The sequence below is a fragment of the Gymnogyps californianus genome, chromosome 3 (genome assembly GCF_018139145.2).
Source record: "Gymnogyps californianus isolate 813 chromosome 3, ASM1813914v2, whole genome shotgun sequence".
NCBI classification, from domain to species: Eukaryota; Metazoa; Chordata; class Aves; order Accipitriformes; family Cathartidae; genus Gymnogyps; species Gymnogyps californianus.
This window is the reverse complement of record NC_059473.1, coordinates 67782436-67808862: the sequence shown is the minus strand read 5'-3', so window position 1 is coordinate 67808862 and position 26427 is coordinate 67782436. Positions and strand designations below refer to the sequence as shown.

Below are 26427 nucleotides of genomic sequence, written 5' to 3'. Positions count from 1 at the left end.
GTGACAATTTGGAAAAATGCACTGAAAATAAGTGGCCACTTCTTTGCAAATGATACCTGGCAGGAACATACAGTTTCGTCTATTTTTTCAAATTCATAAAATACTGCAGATATGGATTTTTTCCCTTCAAAATGTATTGTAATACACTGGAGAGAGAAAATAGTTCTAACCATCTGACTAGTTATTAAAGATGATATAACAATGTACAGAAAAATGTTTCAGTAAGCTGAAACCAATATTTTTTTTTTAAAAAGCTATCAGAATATTTTTTTTTTTAAATTTATATACATTTCAACACATCTGTGTGTTTGTGTGTGTCGTGGCTTCAGCTGGGACAGAGTTAACTCTCTTCTTAGTAGCTGGCACAGTGCTGTGTTTTGGATTTAGTGTGAGAATAATGTTGATAACACTCTGATGTTTTACTTGTTGCTAAGTAGCGCTTATCTTAAGCCAAGGATTTTTCAGTTTCCCGTACTCTGCCAGCAAGCAGGTGTGCAAGAAGCTGGGAGGGAGCAGAGCCGGGGCAGCTGACCTGAACTAGCCAAAGGGTATTCCATACCATGGAACGTCATGCCCAGTATATAAACAGGGGGGAGTTGGCCGGGAAGGCACGGATCGCGGCTCGGGAACTAACTGGGCATCGGTCAGCGGGTGGCGAGCAATTGCATTGTCCATCACTGGTTTTCCCCCCGCCCCCTTCCTTTTTTTTTTTTTGTTATATTCCTTTTCATTACTATTATTATTATATTTCATTATTACTATTGTTAGTATTATATTTTACTTTAGTTATTAAACTGTTCTTATCTCAACCCACGAGTCCTGCCTTCTTTCCTGATTCTCCTCCCTATCCCACCGGGAGTGGGGGTGGGGAGGGGGGGACGGGGAGTGAGGGAGCGGCTGTGTGGTGCTTGGCTGCTGACTGGGGTTAAACCACGACAGTGTGCATATACACGGTTTTAAATCTCAAAACAAAGGTTTCTCTATTTCTTTCAAATCTTTTTGCAGAAAACACTGCGAGCAACCCCTACAAATGGTGACAGATATTCGCAAGCAATTGCTGTAAGCAATCAGGGATCGCAAGGTTTCAATTCAACACTGAAGTCCAAACAAATCTAGATCTTTTCCTGTCCTTGAACACAGAACAGAATACTGGTCTGCCTTCTTTTATTTTTTTTAAAGCAGCTAAGCAAGAATGACTGATTTTGAAACATGTATTTCACCATGACTCCTTCAGGAACTGTTCATGTTGGTTCTTCCCTCTATGCCTCGGACAATTTCCATACAAAAGGCAGATGAGAAAACATACTGCCCCTCACTGCCACATGCTGTTTCCTGACCCCAGCCTTCAAGGATGAGCTGCCCCTTCTCTACTCCTGCCACTCAGTTACAGCAGTGCATGTCAGACTTTGAACAGCACAAAGGCAGCAAGGATTTGCAAGGCATAGGTTGGTTCTCATGTCCTGCAATGCCTTGATCTCTTCCCCTGCTTTCCAATACAGTAGATCTTAGCTGCTAAACCTGGGTCTCACCACCTTAATCTCCTCTAGTTCCTTCAGCCCATACAAGTCTGTACCCTATGCATCTTCCCCTGAAGGACCTGGGAAGCCAGGAACTGCCTCCTCACTTTAGTGCCTCATGGAGGAAGAAACAGAGTCCACCACCCTGCCAGACAAGATGAGCTGAACTACATGGCCCAGAAGCAGCTGGGAGAGGAGAGCTTCAGTAGCTACGTGATGGTAAAATCTATCAACTAGTTCATTCCTAAGAAAACGTAAGATAGCAGTGAGCATTTCAAGACCTCTCTCGCTCTCCCCCTTTTTTTGTTTTTAAATAGGAAATGCTGTCCTCTTTTATAAGGACTTCAGTTGATGCTGACATAGTAAAGGATGGGGAGGAAGGGTTTTGGTAAGCAAACGCTGGCCTCACCACTTCTGAGATTTGCTCTGTCAGTGTGTAACTGTCAAGGGAGCAGAAGGATCCTTCAGACAAAGCAAAAGGCCTGAGGGCCAGCAGCTACAGAGGATGCAGTCTGTTAACTCTTCACACACACACAGCAGTACCACCAATACAAACCCAGAAGCTACTGATTGCTACAAAGAAATTGATTTACTGATGCTCCAAGAACACCACAAAAACAGCAAAAAAAAAAAGTAGGGATCAATGAGGTGGGCACTGACTATGCAAGTCCAAAAGATAAGAAGTCACAGGGAAACAGACTTGGTCGTGTCTGGCTTTACACCCAAGATCTAAATAGGATGGGGAAAGACATGTTGATGACAAAAAAAATTTCTGTAGCCTTCTCAGTGTTGGAAGGCTACTTCTTCTAATGCAATTTAGCTTATGAAACAAAGGTGAAGCTTACTACAGGGAAACCTGCTACACATGTTTTAACTTAGCTAATAAACATCAGTCAGAGTAATGCTCTAAAATGCACAAGCTCAAGCAATTTAAGTGTTTGCATGTTTTATGCATTTTAAGGCAAATAATTCTCTTTTAAATGTCAAAACATATTTTTTATTAATTTTCTTTTTCTCTAACTGCCAGCAGAAACTTTCAAATGAAAGAATTTGAAGGATATTCTTGTCTGTTGTTGTTGTTTATAGCAAATTATATGCACAAAAGCTGTATTACAGTAAGAGAGCAAAAGTAAGTATTCAAAAGTTAAGTAATGCCACCTTTGAGATATCAGTAACAAGCTTAGTTCAATTTCCTTATACATATGCATTATGATATTATGTTTAAACACATGATTTTCCTTAAGGCAACATAGAAAAATCTATACATAAAAATATAACGTCAACTAATGTAGGCGGCACAAGCTGAAGAAAAGCAATAAATACACCTGTGTATGTATTTCTCCTGTATTCCTTGTATACAGCTTTTAAATAATCAAACTAGGTCGCAAAAGGCATATCAGAGAACACACATTACTGACAGATGTAGGAAAAAGTAAGTACAGCAGCATTGGTGTCTTACTGCATGAGCCCTCACACACATTTTGTAGGTAGAAGCACATAGTCCACTAGGCATTCATCAGAGAACATCCTGAAAGGTTTGCCTGGCCTGTAAGCTACTGATGTTTGCCATAATATTAGCTTCACAACATACCATTTGATTCAGCAAATGCTAGGGTAGTTTATCTATCAGTTTTCTGTATTGATGCAGTCACGGTACAGAAAAAGTGTCCTCAATTTGCTCTGTAAAACTAAAAAAATCCAGTTATCCTAACTCTTTAACCAATGGATCTTGTAATTGCAGCTAAGAAAAGCTTACACTACTGCTTTAAAATGAAAAGAACAGAAACACAGGCATACTAAATAGATATTAGGTTATTAGAAAAGTTATTCTGGTTATGCATAAGATATTGATTTTTTAAAATTTTGTTGTATCTGACTCAGATCAAGTATTTTAAATTTTCAAATCCTTTAGATATGGAAGTAGTGGGTTGTTCCACCACACCACAGGTTAAGAAAAAGCAGCAAGTTCCAGGATGGCATTGACTGTTACTGGAGGATGTTTTTTATTTTCCCCATTTTTATAGATGATAACTGAATTTCTTCCTACATATACAGAAATCTAACAGTTGTAACAGTAGTATCTATTAATTCAGAATTAAAGCAAGTTTACTATAAAATGTATTTCATCAATATGCAGAATATCATAATGACAGTGAATATTGTCATTAAAAGGCAGGACTTGACTGATACAGAAGATGTAGAGGCGCATCTACAAAATTCTGCCATAAAACCCAGCGCACACACACACGCTGCTGGGAAGACAGCGGAAAAAGAACGATCGCCTCTCTCCAAGGTATTATGAGAATTAGTACACAGCTACAGGCTACTTGGTTTAGACTGGAGAACGGACTCCAAAAGAGGAGCCAGTTTGAAGAAGGGCTTGAGGTTTCACAGGTTTCCTAACCGACAATAACTTACAGGCTACCAGAAACAAAGTCTCTCTCTTCTAGCATATTCTAGGCACCTCCATGGCCAGCTTCAAAGGAAAGTGGATAACTATTTCCCCATTTCAGTCAGTATACAAAGCCCATTCACTATATATTCTGAGCTCCAGCAGAGAAACAACTTGACAAGTCAGAAGCTGAAGCAATATGTGTCAAAGAGATTGAATTCCACTTTCATATTAGTACAGAAGACGACAGTGCATGATTATTGCTTGGAGCATGTGGTTGTTTAGGGGATAATGCTAGCACCTTAACACTGAGAAGTAATGGAAATTGTCTGTCTTGTTCTCATTTTGAGACAGTCACTTGTGATATGTCTTGTTACGCTGCCAGGTCATTTCTCTCTTCAGGCTCCTTAAATATCACCTGTCCAAGTTGACAATACATCTCTGCAATGATGACATTATGCTTTGTCCCTTGCTAAATAGCTAGACACTCACTTTGCCAAGGATGAAAAGTTACACTTTACTTGCAGAAATTAAAACATTACAGGCCGGCCACTATGTTAGAGCTCTGCTTCCCAATGCTGCCTCTCTGCAAGGACACTCAGCCCCCCAGCATCAAGGCATCTTACTCTGCAGCAGCCCAGGCTCGTGTCCTCCTTTATGTTCTTGTTCCTTATAAAGCAGACTATTCCTGACATGGCTAAACTCAAAGAGATGGATTCAGTTATTAAAATTTCAAACAACAACAAAAAGCATACACAATGACTTCCATGTTCTTTTAAATGCCATCACATCCACTGAGAGAAACTTCTATTACAGAAGTTGCACTGCTTTGAGTACCCCATTTTCTCTCACCAGCAATTGTTCTGTGCAGAAGACAACTCAGCAAACCCCGCTCCAAAAAATAGACCTTCAGCACCAAAGACAAAGGAGTTTCTTCATAAGCTGTCAGTGCTATGTGATACTTAACCCCCACTACAAGCCCACACCAGACGGAGTAAGGCATAGGATGAAACACAGAAAGAAGGATGGTGAGAGTAATAGTAGGATATTTAAAACCAGATTTTTGCAATCCAAGGTTGAAAAACCATATTGTAAAGGCTACAGGTTTTTTGTAGTTGTTCCTTATTACAGTTGCTGCATATTTTTTTCCTGGCCTGAGTTACTGTCTAGACAGGTGGAAGGAAGCATGCCCATCACACCTGAGAGCCTTACGCAGAACTACCAGTGCAGGATGGCTGCTCTTCAGAGGCTGGAAAGAACACACATGGGCACATGGGTGTCCACTGAGAGAACAGGTGAAGTGTCTAAGAGATTAGTTTTAGGAGAACAAAGTGTATAATGGAAGCATGTGACATTTTCTAATTTAAGTCTGTCCACAAGGCAGACTTTCAGAGTGCGCTGAAAGAGCATGGCTTCCACAGAACCTGCTCCCCGTGGGGCGCAGCAGCCCAGCTGAAGCCCCGCCGCCTTGGAACCCACAGCATATCTATTTCCAAGAGATATTTAAACCACCTAGAGTCATCACAGAAATCATTGTACAGACTCAGAATTCCCATCTTAAACTTGCAAATCCTTTCTTAAACACGGAGACAGTAAGCTGACTTGTGAAGGCAATATTGAAGAGTGGTAGCACTTTTGTTTCCACTATGGGAACCAGATCAAATTAACACGGGGGGGAGGAATCTAAGTTTGTGAACTGACTTTATTTAAAGCACACGGCAACTAGTAAATTCAGGACTAAATAATTCACAGTAAGACATAAAGATCATGGTTATATATGTTTATTGATTTCTATACAATAGTACTGTTGTATATATTTTTTTCTCATTGTAAAAACTATGGGTATATGCTCTGAATGTGCCCATCAATAAAATGACAATGAGAAATGTCTGCCATCTTAATTTGTCTTTCATATATGCATTCACCACCTTTTCCAATTACTGCTAGGCAAGATAAGTCATATCTATGAAACTTTTTACTTGTTTCTTTTCTGTATAGGTTCTTATTCTATATTCATCACTGTATGATCTGCGAACCTTCTACAAGCACATTACCCAATGTGAATAATTTCTACAACATATTGTTCATTCCCTCATCCATTGTTTAGACAGAAGCACCTGTATTTTTGCTTCTAACTTTTAAATTGTGTTTCACAGCTGAAGGGAAGGAATAGCTGGGGTTGGCAGGGGGAGGGGGTATGGCTGTGTTCCAAAAAACCCAAAAAGCTGAGCAACAGAAAAATAGAAGTTGATAATGGCAACCTAAGAAGTCTTAGAGGTAAAGCGGCACACACACACAAAAAAGAAACATGCTCAACTAGCACGATCCTGAATTATGGCCTTTCAGAGGGTAAGAGACAAGTGCTAAGACAGCCAAAAAAAGATTAAGTTCAGGAATAAATTGATCTCCACTGATTTCTATACAGTATGACTGCTGCATTCTTCCCACACTCCCTACCCCAGCCCTTACTGTATCAAGTGAACACCAAGAGCAGACTCTGCATGGACAGCCACAAAGAAATTTTGGTCACACTAAGAGCTGAGTGCAGAGCAGTTGCACTTGTTTATTCTCAAGTGGGGTCCATCCACAGGACCACAAAAATTACATCAGTAACAAAATTTGTCACTGAAGGAATAAAAATTTCTTCTCTAACATATGATCTTCATTGTACTAAATTCTAATTACAAACTATTTATCTGTGGAAAGAATTCAGACAGATAAAACCAAGATCTCATTGCAGCCAACACAACAAAAGTAAGAGAAGTGTTTGCTCTGAAAAAAAAAAAAAAAAAAATCACATGAGGTAAATGAACATGAGAGAAATTGCTGGGGAAAGATGCATATTAACCCTGCTTTCCAAATGGCATCGAGATGCAAAGTGAACTGATTTGTCAAAGGTGACAGAACAGCCACCAACAGAAAGCAGGTTTCTTGAACTGCAGTTCAGCGCTGTCTTCGAAGGTCGTTACTTTAAGGAAATACGGTGCAACTGAACTAGTTTACTTATTTGTAATCATGTAAGCTGCTACAAGTTGTAAACTGTGAATGCAGCACATTGCATTCCCAGTGGGTGCCCGTGCTTTGACATTTCAGCCTAATTGGTAGAGTTCATTTTGCAGACAAAAGAAGGTACCTTGTCAAACGTATTTTCACCAGTCCCTCACATTGAGCATAATTCTCTAAAAAAAAGGTAATAAACTGCAAAATGTGTGCTTATGGTACTGTTAGTATCTGAAATGTTTAATTATCTGAATGATAATTAAACATGTTGCCATTTCCAAGAGTAATGAAATAGCTTTCAGCAATTAATGACCTGGAAAACAAAATGCATAAAATGAAATAGTTTTGAAAGGTAATATGAAATGAAAAATACTAGTATACAAATGAAATCCTAGGCTGTTTATGCAGTGTAGTTGGAGATGTGAAACAAGGAAAATAAATTTCAACCACATGAGAAATCATTGCCAAAATCACTTCTGCGTCTCTAAAATCAGTATTAATTCTGGTCACGTCACACCTTAACAACAAGATTTTGTTTCCAGATTTTAAGTTTCTGCCACAATTCTCTTATTTTGGTTTCCTAATCCTCCTGACAACCTGTTGTACAACACCATACCTTTAATTCTGTAGAACAGGATGCTACACAGATTTGGGGAGGGGTTGGAGAGATGGAGATGAAGGGCTTGGGTCAGAAGGAAACTGATTTGGTAAGCAATTTCAAATATGTGCTTTCAAAAGCTTTAAAACATTCTCCAATACTAAGAAAAGGGTGAGAAATTTTGCTCTGGTTTACACAGCCAAGGACTACAGGAGCTCTTTTAGTTCCAGTGCCCAAGCGACAGCCTGAATGGTCACTGATCCCCACGTCGTGTCAGCCCATGCCTAGGGCCTGAGCCCCTCCTTTTCCCACTCTGTACATATGGACTACTTTGTTTTTATTACACTGCAGCTGGCCTACCTGAAACATAGATTAGCATCACTCTATTCAAACCACTGTAAATTAGTAACCCAATTCTTTTTTGGAGTGGGTTATTTCTACCACTTTCATAATTTTTTGCAATTTGCCAGCTTTATTATAGTTATATTTTCTTTATAAATTACATGGAACTGTTCCTGATAGGACCCAAATAGAAACGTTTATTCAATTAATCCAAAATTATCAGCGGTTTTGGATATATCAGCCAGTTCTTCTCCATTTGAGTTGATTTTATTCTGGTTTCTTAATCAAAATGTTTCATATCAAATTAAATGCATTAGAGAAGAATAATATCGCCTTTATTAACCAAATCTGTAATCTAATTTTAAAAAAATCCAGTTATTCTGACAAGATCAGTATTCCATAAACCTGTTGACTGTCTCTAATTATATTACTTTCTTAATTCTTCATTAATCAACCCTTGTATTGGCTGTTCCATTATTCTGTTTAGAATTAAAGTCAAGATGACAAGCTTTTAATTAAATGGGTGATCCTGATCCTTCATGTCACTATTTTTAATGTTTGTTTTGAAGTCATCTGGAACTTTCCAGGACTGCTCCAGGTTTTTTTTTGTTTGGCTGGTTGGGTATTTTTAAAACAGCAAAGAAAACCAGGTAACATTAAGAGTCTTGACAAGCCATTTTAGGATTCTGGACCTACTGATCACCTGAGGTGTAACTTGACATCAGCTGCTGCTTAATATGCTCCTCAATTTATTGTTATAATGGAAGCTATTTCATTATCATACCATACAAAAGCATCACATGGTCCATTCCCCCTCAGCACCAGCAGGAGGATTTACTGACAAATAAAATGAAGAAAGTGAAATTCACTCAGTTCTGCCTCACAGAGTCTAGGTTCAAATTAGGAGGAAAGAATTATGCTGTCCACTTTTAAAATGAAGCAAAGTTGAAAAAATAAAAAAAAGCAAACAAGAATTAAATGAAAAACAAAGATTCACCTAGCAGAATAAAGCCCAAAGAATCAATGCCAATAAGAACCAGGGCTTTTGGGAAGCCTGTCCTAATCCTGGGAGGACGTTAATCTGAACTTTATCCAGATCTCACACTAGCATGAATGACATTATATTTCTCTGTAATGGCTTTGGAGGAGAAAGACATATCGGGGAGAGAGAAAGAATAGTGAATACCTTTGGGAAATCTCATCAACATCCCTCCCCCCAGCACATGCTGCTGGTACTGCTTTCCTCTTCCACCCTTCCACATCACCACTCCTGCTACTCACAGCCCTCCCTACCTACTCCACACTACTTCGCTGACAGTGCCAAAGTAACAGTGAAAAATTAGTGTGCTTCCAAAACTGTACATAAGTGCTGCAACGATCAGAGCAACTTTCAAAACCTTATTAAAATTTTCCCTGTTTAATTTTTAATAGATAAATGAAAGTACAATAAAAGCCAGTCCTAGAAAAGTTCGTTTTATTTAGGTACTTATCAATTCTCAAACACTATAAAAGTAATATTGCACTCCTAAACAGTTGAGACACCTTAATTATGAAAGCAAACTAAAGTATCAAGCACACTAATGAATCATACTAAAAAATTATTTATTTCAGTTGAAATGAAAAATAGAAGTCGCAGTTCAAAAAAGAGCTCCAGTCTTCTGAGAGGGTAAGATTGTCTCAACCTGCAGTCATGTTCTTTGGAAGCGAACACAGACCAAAAATCTGTGAATATCAGTCCCCAAACTCTGGAGAAGCTATAATCAGGCTCTGAGTTATCTGGCCCGGGTGCACCCATAGCATTTCCAAGTGCTGCAATATGAATTATTGCCCACGTCCATTCTTTTACAGCTGGAATGGGCGCCGTGGATTAATGTACTGCAATACATTTTCTTGCCACAGACAGTGCTCCTCTCGGAAGTGTGATCTATTGACTAGTTACATGCACTTTGGATAAATCACGACAGTCTCAGTGCTGTGGCACGCTCTGCTCTGGGAAAAGCTGCCAAACAAGCTGAGGTGAGACAGGAGATGGAGGAATCGCTTGCAAGACAGGGGAGCTCCGGGCAGGGTTGGCAGCTGCTCCTTTTCCTCCTCCAGCCTCCGTCACACAGCTGAAGTGGTATCCTGACCTAGTGTCCTTAGCCAGAAAGAGAGCCACTAACTTCATCTGAAGGACTTCCCTCAACTTGGTGGACTTTGCACTGAAGCCCTGACTGGCCAGCACGTTAGGTGCCAATGACCATAACCACATCTTGCTGTAGGTAACTTGTCCCACCCTGCCCACTGGTAGAGACTTCGGAAAGAAGGCAAGGGAAGTGGTCACCACACACAACAGAGGCTCTGAAAGTGGGTGGCCATGCTAGAGGAACCCACCTACCTAGGTCTGCTACCCTAACCCTAAGTGAAGAGCGTCAGTGTGATTTACTGCCAAATATGACACTATACAATAAAGAACTAGCCATGCTTATCCCAAAAACGAAGCACGAGAGAATTCAGGAAACCCATGTCTCATTTTATAACATGGCACTGGCAGTGTCGCAGGAAGAAAGTTCCCAGTTAGCACAGAGGGAGCTTGCAGCTGCAAATACCAAAGAAATGATACTAAGCAAGGCTGAATATAGTGAACAAAAAAAGCTGAAAACTAATTTAGGGGAGGTCAGTGTCTGAACTTGCAGTTTACTGCCAATTCAACTGAGTCATCAGCATTGGGCTCCTTTGAAAAAGAGGATACCATGCTTAATTTACAGAATCTGACAAGAACTTGGCTAGGCAGTCTGCCTGGTCTCCTGCTAGGTAACTCAGCTGCACTACGGTCCTTTCTTATGGATATAAGCATCATTAGGATTCTGTATGTGGTATGGGTATCTGAACAGTGGCAAGCAGCACAATAAGCAGAGTATGGTCGCCTGTGCCAGCTGATGGTCCAAATCAGATAGCTCTTCTACAGGATGCTCTCTCAATAACAATTCTGGTATTCATTCCTAAAGGGAATATGATAAAGTTCCTCAGTCCAGACTTTCTCCATTGTTTAAATACCTTTTTTTTTTTCATATCATAGCCAACTGATAAAGCTATATGGAACAAGAGACTGGGGCATTTAGTATCTGATAGCGAGATCTTAAATGTTTCCAATTACTACCTGACCAAAAGCTCCGAAACAGTCACGAGTGTCAAACATTTATAACAACAACAGCAACTTACAAATATTGGTGTAATGTGGGCCCTTCTGCAATGACAAGTATAAAATAATTTTTAAAAGTATCACATTCATTTAGTTTGAAGTTGTTCATCTTTAGTTTATTCTAAAAAAGTGTTCAACTTGTAAAGAACAAAAACGAGTAATAAAAATGTAATTTAAGCGCTCAAACTGTATTTAAGCTCCTCTTGAAGCTATATTGTAAGTCTCTAACAATATCTACTTTGAGGGGAAAAAAGGTAAAGATTCTGTTTGAAACATTAAGATAACTGCCTTGCTGTAAAGGTAAGTATTTTCTCTCTGTCCACTTTTTAAAAAATTTAAATGATTGAAAATTACACATACATCTGTACTTTTATTAGTTTTCAAAGACTTAAATAATAATTTAAGATGCACTACTGCAAGAGACACAAATAAAGAGCACAGCTTATCCTTTCAGTGCCGTATTTTCCAGAACCCTCCTGTGATGTTGACTGTACCCAATTTTACAAGCCCATTGCTTCACATACCAACACCCTAAATTCTCATGTACAGCACACAGCAAAGCCTATAAATCCAGCTCCCCACCTTAAACCCTACACCTGTGTCCTGGTTTCGGCTGGGACAGAGTTAACTTTCTTTTTTAGTAGCTGGTACAGTGCTGTGTTTTGGATTTAGTGTGAGAATGATGTTGATAACACTCTGATGTTTTAGTTGTTGCTAAGTAGCGCTTATCTTAAGCCAAGGACTTTTCAGTTTCCCAGGCTCTGCCAGCAAGCAGGTGTGCAAGAAGCTGGGAGGGAGCAGAGCCGGGGCAGCTGACCTGAACTAGCCAAAGGGGTATTCCATACCATGGAATGTCATGCCCAGTATATAAACAGGGGGGAGTTGGCCGGGAGGCGCGGATCGTGACTTGGTTTTTTTCTTTCTCCCCCCCTTCCTTTTTTTTTTGTTATATTCCTTTTCATTACTATTATTATTATATTTCATTATTACTATTGTTAGTATTATATTTCACTTTAGTTATTAAACTGTTCTTATCTCAGCCCACGAGTTTTACTTTTTTTTCCCCTTTCCTCCTCCTCATCCCACTGGGAGGGGGGAGGGGGAAGCGGCTGCGTGGTGCTATAGTTGCTGGCTGGGGTTAAACCACGACAACCTGCAAGTGTAAAAGGCAAACACCACCAACCGAAGTAGCACTGTACGCATCCCCACATCGGCACAAGCAGATTCTATACTGCACCATCCTTTTCATTCCACTCATTTTAAAAATCAACTACAATTTTTATATAACCAGAACAACATTTTAGTTCTCCAGATAGCCATGCAAGGTCACTTTCTCAATGGCAACATCGCTGGGGTCCCTCCGTGAAAAATCCCAAGAAAATGAACAAAAACCTTAAGATTGCTTTTGTTTTTCAATGTTTCCCCACGTTTTGCTTTTTTTTTTTTGCTAGAGGTGAATTCAGGAGTATGGTGTATTCTGTGTATATTGTTTTCAAAATTAATAAATGTGCAAATTGAAAACAAACATTCTGTGCTTGAAAAAGGCAGGCAGAAAGCAGCCCAGCTCCCAAGCCTTCAACTGCAGGCGATCATATGCCAGCATTGCACCGCTGAACCAGCACCTCTGCTATCGTGCCTTGAGGCTGACTGTTAGTGATAGCTAGGTCTCTGTGATGGATAATGGTTTTGAACAATGAAATAATAATAAAAATAAAATAAAATAAAACAATAATAATAAAATATCATCAATATGTATTGTTCCATTCCCAGCTCTGATAAAGCTATAAAGCTTCCCCTCCCCCTTACTCATTTTATTATCAAAACCAAATAATACAGGCAATAGTTTACTAAAATCAAGTCATTTGGAAAAAACTGAAAACACACAGGACTCCTTCTCCAACTGCTCTACAATTCTTCACGTTTTACTGAAAATCACACCCTTGCACTGAACTTCAGTAAAGTAGGAGCGAGCACTTCCACTGTGTACATATATTAAACTCTGGACAGGCTGAACTATTGACCTCCTTTGCCACTAAAATATCAGTTAATCATAAAACTGAGCTGTGAGCTGTTAATCAGAAGCAGCAGCCAATGTAAGAGAATAACTTCTAACTTACAGTTGATCAAGCAGGCTAAGTGGACAATTTTAGATTACCACATATTTTCTACACCCCTCCAAAGGAAAGACAACCACAACTCAGAGGATACGCTCAGGACAACACACCCCAAAGCCACAGAAAACAGCCTTAAGGATTACTTCTGATTAAAGTGCTACCCTCTGCCTTTTACTTTGGTTTTAAAATGCTTGAGAAGTGAATAATTTGAGCAATGACACCAGGCAAGAGGTGTAGTCCTGCTGAAATAAAGCCCAGGTGCCCCGTGAGGATTGATGGGGAGGAAGGAGCCTTCAGCATCAGCAGCTTGAAATTATTTGTGCCTAACCACGCGCAGCCGGGAACACAACGTCGTGCTCAGCACCGACTTCAGCTGTGCTTAGAAACAGAAATACAAAGCATACATCTGGCTATTAAGGAGGATAATGTCAGAAAATAATGTTTTGCTTCACATGTTTTAGTCTTACTTCAGCCGTTTAAAAACACTCAGTGGTTTCACATATTTGACTGCTCAGCACTATCTTTAATTGCAGACTGATAAAAAACATGCAAGTTTTCTAGCAAAATGCCATCACTCAGCTTCAGTACAGGACAGATTACCTAGGAGATGCCGGGTAGACAAACAGGCTGTTGGAGGACTTTTAACTAGTGGAAGAATTATCTCTTCATTAGAAAACAATTTTGTTTAGCATTAGCGGAAACATTTACTAAATGAGTCACCAGACACTGGTTTTTCTATGAGGAAGATGGAAAATAATCTAAATACCTAATAATAAAAGTGCATGTCTGGTACAGAGATTAAGTACAATCGTCTCTCATATCATTCAGAAGTAGGATACATCTCCAGCAAAGCACAGGCCAACTGATCAATAATATGTTATTAAGAAATGTCAGGAAATTATAAATACTGAATGAATTATGGAAAAAATCATTTTCAATCTTCATGTGAAAACAATGCTAATATTTGCTTAGATATTAAATAAACAGAAAGCAGAATACTAATCTATTCTTATTGATGTGTCAGTGAGTTTGCTATTGCTGCTACTTGGAATGTAAACATAAAAAACTCATCAGATCAACGTTAGCTAATGTGTGCTTTTTAATCTGTATAGAGCGCAGTCAAACTTCATGCTGAAAATTCATTTATTTCCCGCCACTCTGTTTGACGCTGAGCAGTTAATCAATTATAACTTGTTTCAGAATTTGAACTAATATGTACAAAACTTATGGAAAGACAAAATTGACAAAGAACATCGACACAAAAGAGAGCGTCTGTCTGAAAAATAAGTGATCTTGTCAGAAACAAGAATTAGGAATAATTGAAGAATCTCCAGAAAGAAGATATTGCTGCAGAGATGTCATATAACATAGCACGGTAAATCACCTGCCAGTCACTTGTGCAATACGAGCAGCAGCAGAGACTGCAGGGTGAGCTATTCCATTATTACCTTTACCTTTTCTTATAAATCTTCTCTTTGGAAAAGACTAATTTTTATGTTTATAGTTTGCCTTCTACGAGCAAAATATTGAAAAAAAAAAATCATATTGCCTTGGGCTTGCAGTTATCTTACAGAAGCCTTGGGAAAACACTGCAGAAAAGGAAGGTCTGTCTTCATTTTCCAGACAGGTGAGGAGGCAGCAGGGCAACCTGCCGCTCAACCCGGTGCTGTCCCTGACTCATCCCTGATGCTGGGCACAATCCTTCAGTCTCCACAAACCCTTGCTGACTCACCTTTTTCTAACTGAAACTGGTTAATAGTAACATTTACTCGCCTTCACTTTCATGGACTAAGAAGAACCAGTCTTACTGCAAGGTAAACAGCTCAAAATTTTATTGTTATTAAAATAATATTGTCATGGAAGTTCAGGTTTTTCTTTTTAAGTTTTTTTTTGATCTGATTAATTTCATAGTAGATTAAATTGAGTTGAAAATTTGTCTCAAGCCAGACTAGATTTTGGTGCCTTATATGTGAGTGTTAAGTTAAAAACAAATTAAAAATAAAATCACACCCACAACGACACTGTTTCCCCTAACTGGCTTCTAAAAATACGTCACATAAATCATGACTTCCTTTCTTTTCCTTCCCCATTAAAAAGCTTCAGTCTGTCACAACCTGGGTAAATGAAATTATATTTTTTCAAGCACTGGGAAAAAGAACCTGAACATTCGGGATTTGTTAGTCTCAGCTCAGCCTCTTTAAAACAGAAGCTGTTTTCAAATTCCTACTTTTTCAGAACAATGCTAAACCAATTCAGTACAATAAATCAATGCTTTAACCTTACTTAGATCTCAATGACTGTCATCTTAACTGAGATGGACACAGAGACCTTTTTACTTCACAGGAAATACAGATTAAATTATAAATAAGATCACAAGTTCCAAAAAATGCCTTCAGTTTAGTCTTGCTCCAGCTGTGTGCCTCAGCTTCCGACAGTACTATGCCCAATTTCAAAAGAGACTGTCTAATTTTCTGGGATTCATACCTATTGACCTAGTCCGCTTGAAGTTCTGGCTTCTGATCCAGACCCTGACCCTCTTCCTTAAGTAAGCAAAATGAGTGGTCATCCATGCTTAGATGAGAACTTGAATAGCTGTCCCACTGAGGTCTGTCACCAACTTGTGAAAAAAATATTTCATTTCTATTTCTGTTTTATATATGCATACATACATGACACATGGAAATCTGCAACTGCAGCTCTTCTTTATTATTTTAATGCAGTTTTGAATAGATGGTTACCAGCACTCTTTGCTAAATCTAATATAGTGCAAACTTTAAAATACTGTCAGGCCCTAAAAGTCCTGAGATTAGGGAAAAAAACCCCACGATTTAATTTCCGCTTATTTGCCTCCCAGTCTGATGTTCAAATCTATAATTTTTCTCCTCTGCAACTATGAGACGTAGGTATTTCTTTTTATGAAAGCGGAGATTAAAATAACTGTAAGTAGCTTTAGAAGGAACAGCATATAACACAAGTTGGCAGTGCTTAACATTCTTGGTGCTGGCCATGCAGGGGCACTCTAAAAAACCAGAAGCAGACTGCAGGATTCAGCAGCATATGATTTTGGTGGTGGTAGTCAAAAATGGAGAAAACACTCTATTAATATTTGCAATTGTATTTTAGAAGTTAGAGATTTTAGTAGTTGTATTTTAGTTCTTGGAGATTCTGGCAGGCCATGCATATCTGCTTGGAAAAAGAAAAGTTACACAAAAGTACACTACATTTTTTTGTAAAATTCTATTTAACAGATTTTTTTTTTTTTTCCCATGCAAGTTCCTTTATGTGCAAGTTTACTTAAAATGTAAGTGAAAATATGGAGGCGAAAAAACAGGTGGTTTGTCCTTTCCAGAAATGATGAGGTCTCCTTCGTTGCATGAGAAGCAAAATGTTTTCTTAGCTTTCTAAAATCCCGCCTTCTAACCTACCCTCCCAGTGTTAGCAAACAGCAACCCAGACAGTGACCAGGCAAAGCAGGGGACACAGCAAATCCTTATTGGCCCAGAAACTTGGGGATCCTGTGGGTGCCAAGGGAACCCTTAAGTTCTGCTACAAGTTAATTAGAGCCAACAAGCCCGCCAACAAATTAAATCATTAAATAGTTTTGTTTGTTTGCTCGTTTTCCAAAGCAGCACTCACCAGCACATTTTGTCCTGGTGATGAGTGGTGGTCCTGGCTGTCCAGTCCCACCTTCGCCCGGTCTGGTGAGCAGGACCCGAATCTCGTATTCGGTGTCAGGGTCCAGGTGCCAGAGCTTGTAAGTCGGTGCATTGACAGCATGGGTTTCGGTCCAGGTCCCAGACGTCATTCGGTACTCCACTTCTTTCAGGATAATGGGTCCATCCCCAATGATTGAGTTGGCATTCAGCTGAATGAGCAAGTACGTGGGCCCAACGCCCAGCAGCTGCGGGGGTGCTATCGGCCGAGGCGGCTCTGTAGGGGAGACAAAAAAAAAAAAAAAAAAAAAAAAAAAGCCAGTGATAAAACAAAAGCTGGAAAATCCATTAAGAAGAGGGCTCTTTCCACAGAAAGTTGTCAGGTTTTGGTCAGCAAAGATTTCAAAACTCGAAAGCAAAATCAAACTGACATCATTGAAGAAGAGTTGAGGAGAATTTTGAGCTGATGGAAGCGAGTGGTGCACCACTAGCATCTGCCCAATGTTATTTTTTCCATTTAAAAATCTCAGCTAGGGACCACAAAATCCTATCTGATTTATATATTGCTACTTCTTAATATTTTTTCTGAAAAAATCTGAATTCATGCTCATGCATACAATTTACTATACCAATAACTTGAGATTTTTAGAAACATAACTAATTTTCTTTTATTGTCAAAAGCCACATATGTACTTTCCTTAAAGAAACAGTTGCAATAGTTGATACACTAGCCCTGCGCAGAATATTCTTAAAAATGAGCATCACTGCAGTTCATTTGAAACCCACCAGATGCAGTTAGGGTAAAAGATACAGATGCCTATTACAGGCATTCAGAATACTCAGAACTGAGCAAAACTGCCAGGAGAATGACAAAATAAAGATGTATAACAAAGACATATTTTATTCTTCAGTAACTTACTATTGATTCAGAAACTCAAACAACAGGATGTACGTTGCCTTTTGTCTTCCTCTGTTCTCATCAGCTTCTGCCTGTCTAAATGTTTCAACACAGCTGCAAAGTGAAAAGGTAATGGCGGACCAAGCAGGGAGGTGAGGTCCCCCTTACCCTGAGAAATGTTTACGTAGAGGAGCAGCACATTGCCTCGGCGTGGTTTATTTTAAGAAACAAAACACAAGCAACATGTACTTTTCTAATAAAATGAATCCACTGATAAACACGGAAGGTTCATTTTCATTCCAGATGGCTCATATTTCAACTAATTTGTTTCAGTTAATTAGGCAACAATACTAAATTCAATGCACACAGGGGTTTCACACAGCAGCAACGCAGAACTAACAACGCGGCAGCTCTGAGCAGGTAGAGGGGATCTCATGGCCAGTACATTAAAAATAACATTTAACCTGAGACCGTAAGATTTCCCTAGAAGGGGGCACTTCTCATCACCACTCCCCCCACTCCTCCACACAAGAGAAGTTAAGACACAGAAGCATTACACATATTCTGCTTCCCGGGAATGACCCCACCAGTGTCACTGTCAGAGCCCATGGGAGGGAGTGGTGATGGAGGGGCTCGCAGAGGGCCTCCAGATCTCCTTTGACATCCCACCCTCCCTGCCTGGTGAGGTTCAGCTAACAACTCCCTGGTTCTCTATGTCCAGCAGTAAAGTTTCCCCTCCAGATACCAGAGCTGGCTCCCAACAGTGTATTTACCAGCTCTGTAAGCATCCAAGTTTCCCACATTTTGGCACAAAAGAATTTCTTGCAGACTTTTTTCTAAATTAGGTGCGTCTCAAACCACTCAGTTTGGAGACCAGAATCTGTGAACGTGCCATAGCGGCTGCAAGCAGAGCTGATTTTCTCCTCCTGGAGTGAAAAGGTAAATGCTCTAAGGTGTTCCCGTTTCTGCTTTGGGATATATAAAACTCTAGAAAGTATCTCAATTAATTATTAACATGTTTTACCCTGTTTTGGCAAGAAATGTGCATATGAACTAATTTAGATCCTTAACGGCATCAAAGCTCAGAAATGCAGCCGGGCTTAATGAGGGCAGTTATTTGCTGTGGAACTAACACATTAAATGTCAAACTAATGAATTCTAAGGTCAGTGTATATTACGGCAGAAAACATAAACGTTGATGAGCATGATGCACTACCAATTCTGAATTATAAACCTCTAAAACATAAGGCTATGTTTAGAAGTATACACTTTGATTAAGAGCACAATTATCACAAATAAAACCTCACATTAATGAGACTAATATACCATTGGATATTAAATTTTTATGTTAAGAGGTAAAGCGTATTCTTATATTAGCATATGCATTTTGTTTTTAAGCTCTTGAGGACAAGGAGACTTATTTATAAAGTCTCTCCCAGTTCCAATAAATTATGCATGAATTTTAATCAGTTAGCAAATGAACAAGTAATTGTTCTGCAGCATTATTAATATTCTTCATAATACAATATACTATCAGAACCAGAGGTGAGGTTCAACCAGAAATCCCAAAAGTACACTAAGTATCAACTGAAGCATGCAGTCCCAATATACCAGGATAAACTTTTCTGATGTTACCCAATTAACTTTCTATTAATTATTCTCATTCGTTATTCTATAACCAGATCCATCAAATATTCCCCAATTATAATTTGAAATCACATAATTTCCTTTTATATATACAGCAACCTGAAACTTTTACAGTTTAAAAATTGCCATTGATAACTAGAAGACAGAACAAAGCCATTATTAATGTTTTGGTTGCCATTCCCGGAGCAAATATCACATGTATCAACAGTACTCCTCTTTCAGTGGGTTTTTAAACATAATTTACCCCCTTCAAGGAAGTGATGTTGCTGGCTTTTCACTCTAGCAATCTGGGTCCACCTAGTAGTAAATAACACAGTTTCAGAGTGTCCTGAGAAGACAGTCTGCCAAAAATGAAAAATCTCTTATATGAGATATGAAAAAAAAGGAGGTGCGTGAAAGGGAACCCCAAAGAAAATCACCCTCAGAAGTCTGGTCTGGTTTATAAACAACATAAAAACTCAGCTTCAGCCAAGCCAAGCGACAGCTTTGGAGCTGGGAGCCTGGATCGGAGGTAGCGTTGCAGGAAGCTGAGGCTCACCAGCTACCCATCACGGCAGCCTCCCTCCTGCCGGTCCCTGCCGAGGCACTCTGCCTGCAGACGGCCACCACTCAAAGGCATTTTGTGGCTTCCAGTCACCCACACCCGCAGCCAGGTCAGGCAGCACGGTGACCTCCCTCCATCCCCCCGCTGCCCTGGTCACTGCAACCAAACTGGGGAACTGTACCCTTTATTTCTGCCAAAAACCAACCCATCCCTCTCAATTATTACAAGCAGATGTGGCTAAGGCACACAGTGTTCCTAGCAAGCAACTTTCATTGAGCACGGCTCCCCTTTTCTCGGCCATGAATCCTCTGTGGATAGTCAAAAAGGTTCTAAACAGCATTTTTATGAAAAAATATTTCAACCCATGGATGGTTTATTAACTCATCAGTAGAATCACGATTTCAATAGGTATTTAAGACACACTAGACAGTTTGAACGAAGACCCTGCATGGTGAGTTTCATTTCTTCCTTTGCTAAGCACAAAATTCAGAATTCCTTTTCCAGTGTAACTAGTTTAATGCCTGACTCATTTTCTGACTATATTTTTTAGCCACTGCTTAAAGGTGTTAAATCTGATGAAATCCCTTCCAGTATGCATGGCCATTAACATCTCTGAAAGACCACATAAAAAGACCACTTGTACATCTGCAAGACATTAAAGAAATGAAAGTATTTTCATGCACAGCATTTTGCAGTATTTGGTCAGTTCTGGTTTTGACATAAAATGCCTACAGCTAAGTTAATCAAAAATTAAGACTGACATTTCATCAGTACAAAGTTCCCATTCTGCTGAGCTACTAGCAGTACATTATGCTCACATCAGTATGTATATGACATTATATATTAAATGTACTGTGATATTTAGACACCAACGACTAGAATAAGCATGCAGCATCAACCCCAGCTATAAATCTTCCTACAGTTAAGCAGTTGTGTCATATTCTTAATATTAAATATTGTATGCAAATAATTACGTATTCATAGACAGAAAAAAGAACCAGAAAAGGTCACTAGTGTTATTAGTACAGTAACTAGTATGCATAAAACTTCCTATATTCCCAAGTAACATATGCATACTATGTTGCTTAATACTATTTACCCAGACTGGGTGACAATAGCACTACTACGTCGCCCTCCAAGACTAAACACCTCCTAAATTTAAAATAAAGGAAGGGAGTTTCATTAGTATCTTAGTGGTAATCATATACTGTTAGCGATCAGTTCAAAGCAGGGGAAAAAAAAAAATCAAGCCAAACCAGAATCCTACAAGTTGTTCCACTTTGGAGGAAAAGCTGATACTGGATGTATATTTGATAAAATCTTATTTATTTACATGAAGTCAGGTTTTGCTGAGCATAACGTACCAGTCACAGGAGACTGTTGCCTTGCTCATGGCAGAAGGGTTTGGGGAGGTGGGGAGGAGAGGGCTGGCCACCACATAGCCTGAACATGGAAGACAGGTGCATGCCTTCATTCTTGCCACTCTCCATCCCACCCCTGCCTCGTATGGAGCCTCCACACATTAACACTCTGCATTAACAGCCTGCAAGCTCCCTCTGCTCACACGTGCAGTGTGCGTTCCCTCTGGTGACGGCATGTTCAGCCTTCTCTGTCAAATACCTTACTCTAAGCTATACAGTTGGTATGCTGATGTGTATCAACCGTTTAACCCGATACATACAACAGGGGTAATCATAAAAAGCTTAATTTTTACAAGTATAACAAAGCATTCATTTATTAAAAGAAGCCAAACATCAGCCTCACCTCTCCAGAAATTAAAATCAGTATGTCTTAACTATGCATAAACTGTCAAGAAAGCAGGTAAATCAAAAGAATACAAATTTCCTTTAAAATTTTTCATAATTCAGAGAAACAAATAAACAAATAAATCCACATAAATACAGCTAATACTGGATGTTCTGGGGAGTACAGCAGAGATGCCTCCACAAATGACTCAAGACTGACTCAGCTCCCACCTAGATCAAACTCATTTCCTCTTCTAGGGAAATTTCCTGCAAAGCTGTTTATGTCTGCACATTTATTGCAATTACTTTGGGTTTCTAGTTGAGGTTCAGTGCCTGACCCACACTGGCTACGTATAGTTAGAGCACAATCTTTGCCATACGAAGCCCCCTGGGACCAGGGGCCCTAGGGATTGCAGTCTGAGACACCCAAGGCATACAGGCAAGTGGAAAATCCCTGCTTGCCAGGAGCTGGACCTGTGCAGAAGCGTGCTGGTGCCTCTGCACTGGCCTCCAGATTGCACATGGATATGTCGTGGCAAAGCTGTGTCAGAAGACCCATGGCACGGAGCCAGAAAAGCATGGGGAAGCAGGCTGCTGATCCCATGCAACAGCTATACTGCTTCAGTACCCTTCCTGTACTGGAAGATTACATACAGATTTAGGGATTCACATGTTTTAAAAAATATTGAAAAACTGAAGAACCAGGAACGTTCGTTTAAAAGTTGGAGAAAATGTATGAGATTTAGCAGAAAGAATTACGGCAGTCAAGTACTAGCAGGGAAATAAAATTCTTGGTCTTAAAAGCTGCTTAATCCAATGGAAAAAAAAAAAGAATTAACAAGATGCAGTGACTGAAAGCTTAAATTCAAATACGGTATTAAGCCACAAATTTAACTGTGAGAATAGTAACTGAAGAACAGTAACTGGTAATACTGTAGGAAATTCTTCATTCTCTGAGTGTTTTCAGTGAAGGCTGAATGTCTTCTTACAAATTATACATTAGGGGGAAAAAAACAGAAGATGATAACAACATGTAAGGCTCTGAAGAAGTACAACTGAAAGAAATTACGTGGTCATGAAGGTGGTCACAAAGTGAGCTATGAAAAGATTGAGAAAAAAAACAAATCATGGAGACTTTCAGCACAAATACTGGGTTCCTTTTATTTTTAGAAAAATCATTCCACAGGTGGCATATCTTTAATATGAACTAGAAATACTTTCATTCAACTCTCCAAAATGGTTAGGAAGTACTGCTCTGCTAGGAAAAAAATTCAGAATTTAGGACAAAAAGGTTTATTTTTGACTTGTGCCTGCCTGAAAGGACACCTGGCTGTCTTCTATGCTGACAGCAGCCTGACAAGACCTGTTGCCCTCAGCACCCACAAAAGCTGTATTGACACAAACAGGGAGCTTTGCCAAGGGGAGAAGCATTACAGACAGCAGTACATGCCTGATGAGAAATTCTTCTACTCAGTTAAAAAGCCAGGTTAATGCAGGGGATTGAGGGATCCCAAGCTGAAAGCACAGATCTGACTAACAGCAGAGGTATCATGAACCTCAGAGTCACAGAAAGCCTCTGCAGTTTATTTTTAAATTTCCAACAAGATCTCAAGTTTTCACTTTTCTGCATGACAGACTACACTCACAGCTCAGTCTGTCACCCTATACATGCCATCTCTAGTGAGCAGTTAGGTTCTTAATGGTTTTGTTGTATAACACACAGAAGACAAATAAAAACCCCAACAGCCTATGCATCAAAGAGATTGCCCAACGCACTGAGGACAGTTCATTAATGGGAGCTGAGTAATCTACTGGGCTTCTGAAAAGAAAGAAGAAAAAAAAAAAGCAAAAAAAAAAAGCAGTCACTCTTCTAACTTATATTTTATTTTTCTGCATCATTAAGAACACACCTCTAGATGTACATTGCTCTGAGACCTTCTAACCACTAGCCAAGACTTCACTTGGGAAGTCCCATAAACAAAAGTTTCATCAGAACAACCTTAACTAACCAACTCAAAGATGCAGACACACACGCACCCTTAAGTAGAGAAATGCTGTTGTTATGGGCTTAGCTCACGGGATTCTTGCTTGCACACTGTAGAGCGGTACTTGATTTTCTCACCTGGGCAGCCCACCTTATTCTCGTGGCAAAGGAGGAGAGTAAGTGTAAGCCTATTCTCGGCCAGACATACTATGCATCAGCTACAGAGATTACTCCTGCCCAAAAGACACGATGCATCGCAAAAACATCAGAATAAAGGAGCAGGTGCACAAGCAAGTCTTCAATTGCTGTAGGGTTGCCCATGGAAAAGGGAGGGGTTGGAGCGAGAGGCAGCTGCCACAACAGCCTTTTCTGTTCCCAGCCGGCTCCCAACCTCTTTTTTCCCCAAGGGTTACACTTTTGTCTACCACCTTTCTAGCTCCTCAGTTGGGCAGACTGTACCAGTTACACACCACCAGCTGGGCATGAGCCACCACTGCCCAACCCATGCTTGGTCCCGTGTCTCACCTTGAAAGATACCCAGGCACGGTGGCAATCAAAAACAGGCTTCAAGCAGGATGAGCTCAACTGCAGGCTGCGCGTGTTGCACAGGCTGCAGGAGGGCACACTTGCTTAAACTAGCTGTAACGCTCAAAATAACATACAGAGACCTCACAAGAGTTTTAGAATCACCTCCTCTACTCCAAGACCAAACGCTGGTTATAGATTCATACAATAAAAACTCCACCAGCTGCAAGCCCTTTGGAGTTCTCACAAGCCTTGGCCATTCTTCAGGTTTAATTAATATTTCCCTAAGCCACTGCTTGACTTCTCTATTTGTTCATAAACTCATTTACTGGTTTTGCAAAAAATTTTTTTGTTTGTTTGCTTGTTTTCCCCAATGGTCAAAAACGTCTCTCTGCTCATCAAGTTTAACTCATTTTAACAGCTGCTTTATTTTTCTACATTGTTATTTTTTCCGATATAAAAGTTTCTATTGCTCCCACCTTTGTCTTCTGCAGACAGCTTGGAGGAAGCATTTATTGTAGGTTCCTGCTGCTCATGCAAGTTAACAACATCTCCCCCCAAAAGCATACTGAAGAGAAAGCAGCAAAAACCTTGTCAGCAAATAACTGACTTTAACATATTACGCCATGTAATGATTTCATGTAGAAAATCATGTAGAAATCGGTAGTTTTTTACAGTTAAGTGTTCCAAATAGCCACAAGCCTCCCTTTACATTTTTTCAAAAAACAATCAAAAGCTAATTCAGACTTATCTCAGCTGCTGTCCTGCGACCATAAGTGATGGCGGCTGCATGGAGAAACTTGAACAGCTTGTGATCTAGTATTCTGCCAGAAACCTTTTTCCCCAGCTCTTTTTTTTCTTTTTAATGATGCTTATGCAGACTTAATTCCTGTGACTCCAGAAACATTCTCTCTGTGACTTTAAAATACAATTTATCACAACTGTTCAGTATCTGGCACTAGTTGCTAGTCCTGAGGTTGAGACACAATACCTACAAAATGTTACATTTTAATTAAGAGAGTTAGTTGTCTGGAACAAAAGAACTCATTCTAAGCAATAGCTTAGTGACCAGGTCGTATGAAGTGATTTATCCAACTCACTTCAGAGAGTCTGCAAGACCATTTTCATCGTCTTTTATTACTTGGAATGGAAAAACTGAAAAAATCTATTTTAAACAAACATTCAAAAGAAATATCTGTAATACAGTGAGATTCAGGTTATTACCTAGAGAATCAGTTACTGGAGAAAAACCAGCAACAAACAGAAATGGCAAATTGAACAGCAAGCTCACGACATTGGCTTAGGTAGGATACTGACATATTTCACTGTAATATCATCTCTAATTTTGGGTCTGCAAATGGGGATACTATGTCACAAGCGCACCTCAAACTACTGACTTATCTTTGAGCACCTGCCTAGTATATCAAGTCTGTGTGGTAAGTACAACAAAGTCTGCAAGCTCGCGCAGCTAAATGTATTTAATTTAAGTAACGTGGCAGTTACTGACCACCTAAAGTGCTGAAATAAGAATTATTTCAACAGTGAAAACTGCTAACTTCTGCATAGTGATTTTATGTCCTATGCATCACTGTGGCATTTTATTCACCTTGATTTGAAACACCACTGCATTCATTTTATTATCTTCCTTTAAATAAAAGGAACAGTGTGCAGCTTTAGCATTGTCAGCAGAAACTGTAAACAAGGTTAAGCTCATGCCCAGCTTACATGTAAAAAAAAAAAAAAAGTCTTTCTAAAAACTGGAGCATGTCATCCCTCTGCACAATTTATGAACAGAACACGTATCTATTTATTGAATGATAGTAGGCCATGCTACTCTGGGAATCAATTAGAAGAGTATGACATATTTTGTCAAAAAGATTGCATTGTGTTAAAGACATCTATGCATTACACTCCTCCAGGAAAAATGAATACATGTAAGAAAAAGAGGCGCCTGTAATGAGAAGACATTCAAATCTAAAAAAAAAAAAAAAAAAAAATCTCAGTATAAATGAGTCAGCTATAGAAATGTCTCAGGCAAAGACTTCATCACAATGACTTCATTATCCACATGTATCAGTAATTCCCTTGAGATCTCAACGTTGAGATTCTTGTTGGAAAGAAGTATTTTATCTGTTTCATTGTCAGGAACCAGCAGGTTAAGAACAAAATTGAGTGCCTTCTTCAAAAATTGGTACTTCCCAAGAAAGAATTACTCTCAACTCTACAAGGCTTTGCAATGGGATATTCGACAATACTGCATTCCGCATGCACATCCACATGCTGTCAA

General features: G+C 39.4%; 1 protein-coding gene across 3 annotated transcripts in view; it reads right to left on the bottom strand.

Moving 5' to 3' along the window:
- PTPRK (protein tyrosine phosphatase receptor type K) overlaps positions 1 to 26427 on the bottom strand; it is a 416967-nt gene that overhangs the window by 154007 nt on the left and 236533 nt on the right. For all 3 annotated transcript variants that reach the window (XM_050893028.1, XM_050893026.1, XM_050893027.1), the window contains exon 7: positions 16781 to 17074. In XM_050893028.1, coding sequence (XP_050748985.1) covers positions 16781 to 17074 — 294 coding nt within the window. The remainder of the gene's footprint in view (positions 1 to 16780; positions 17075 to 26427) is intronic.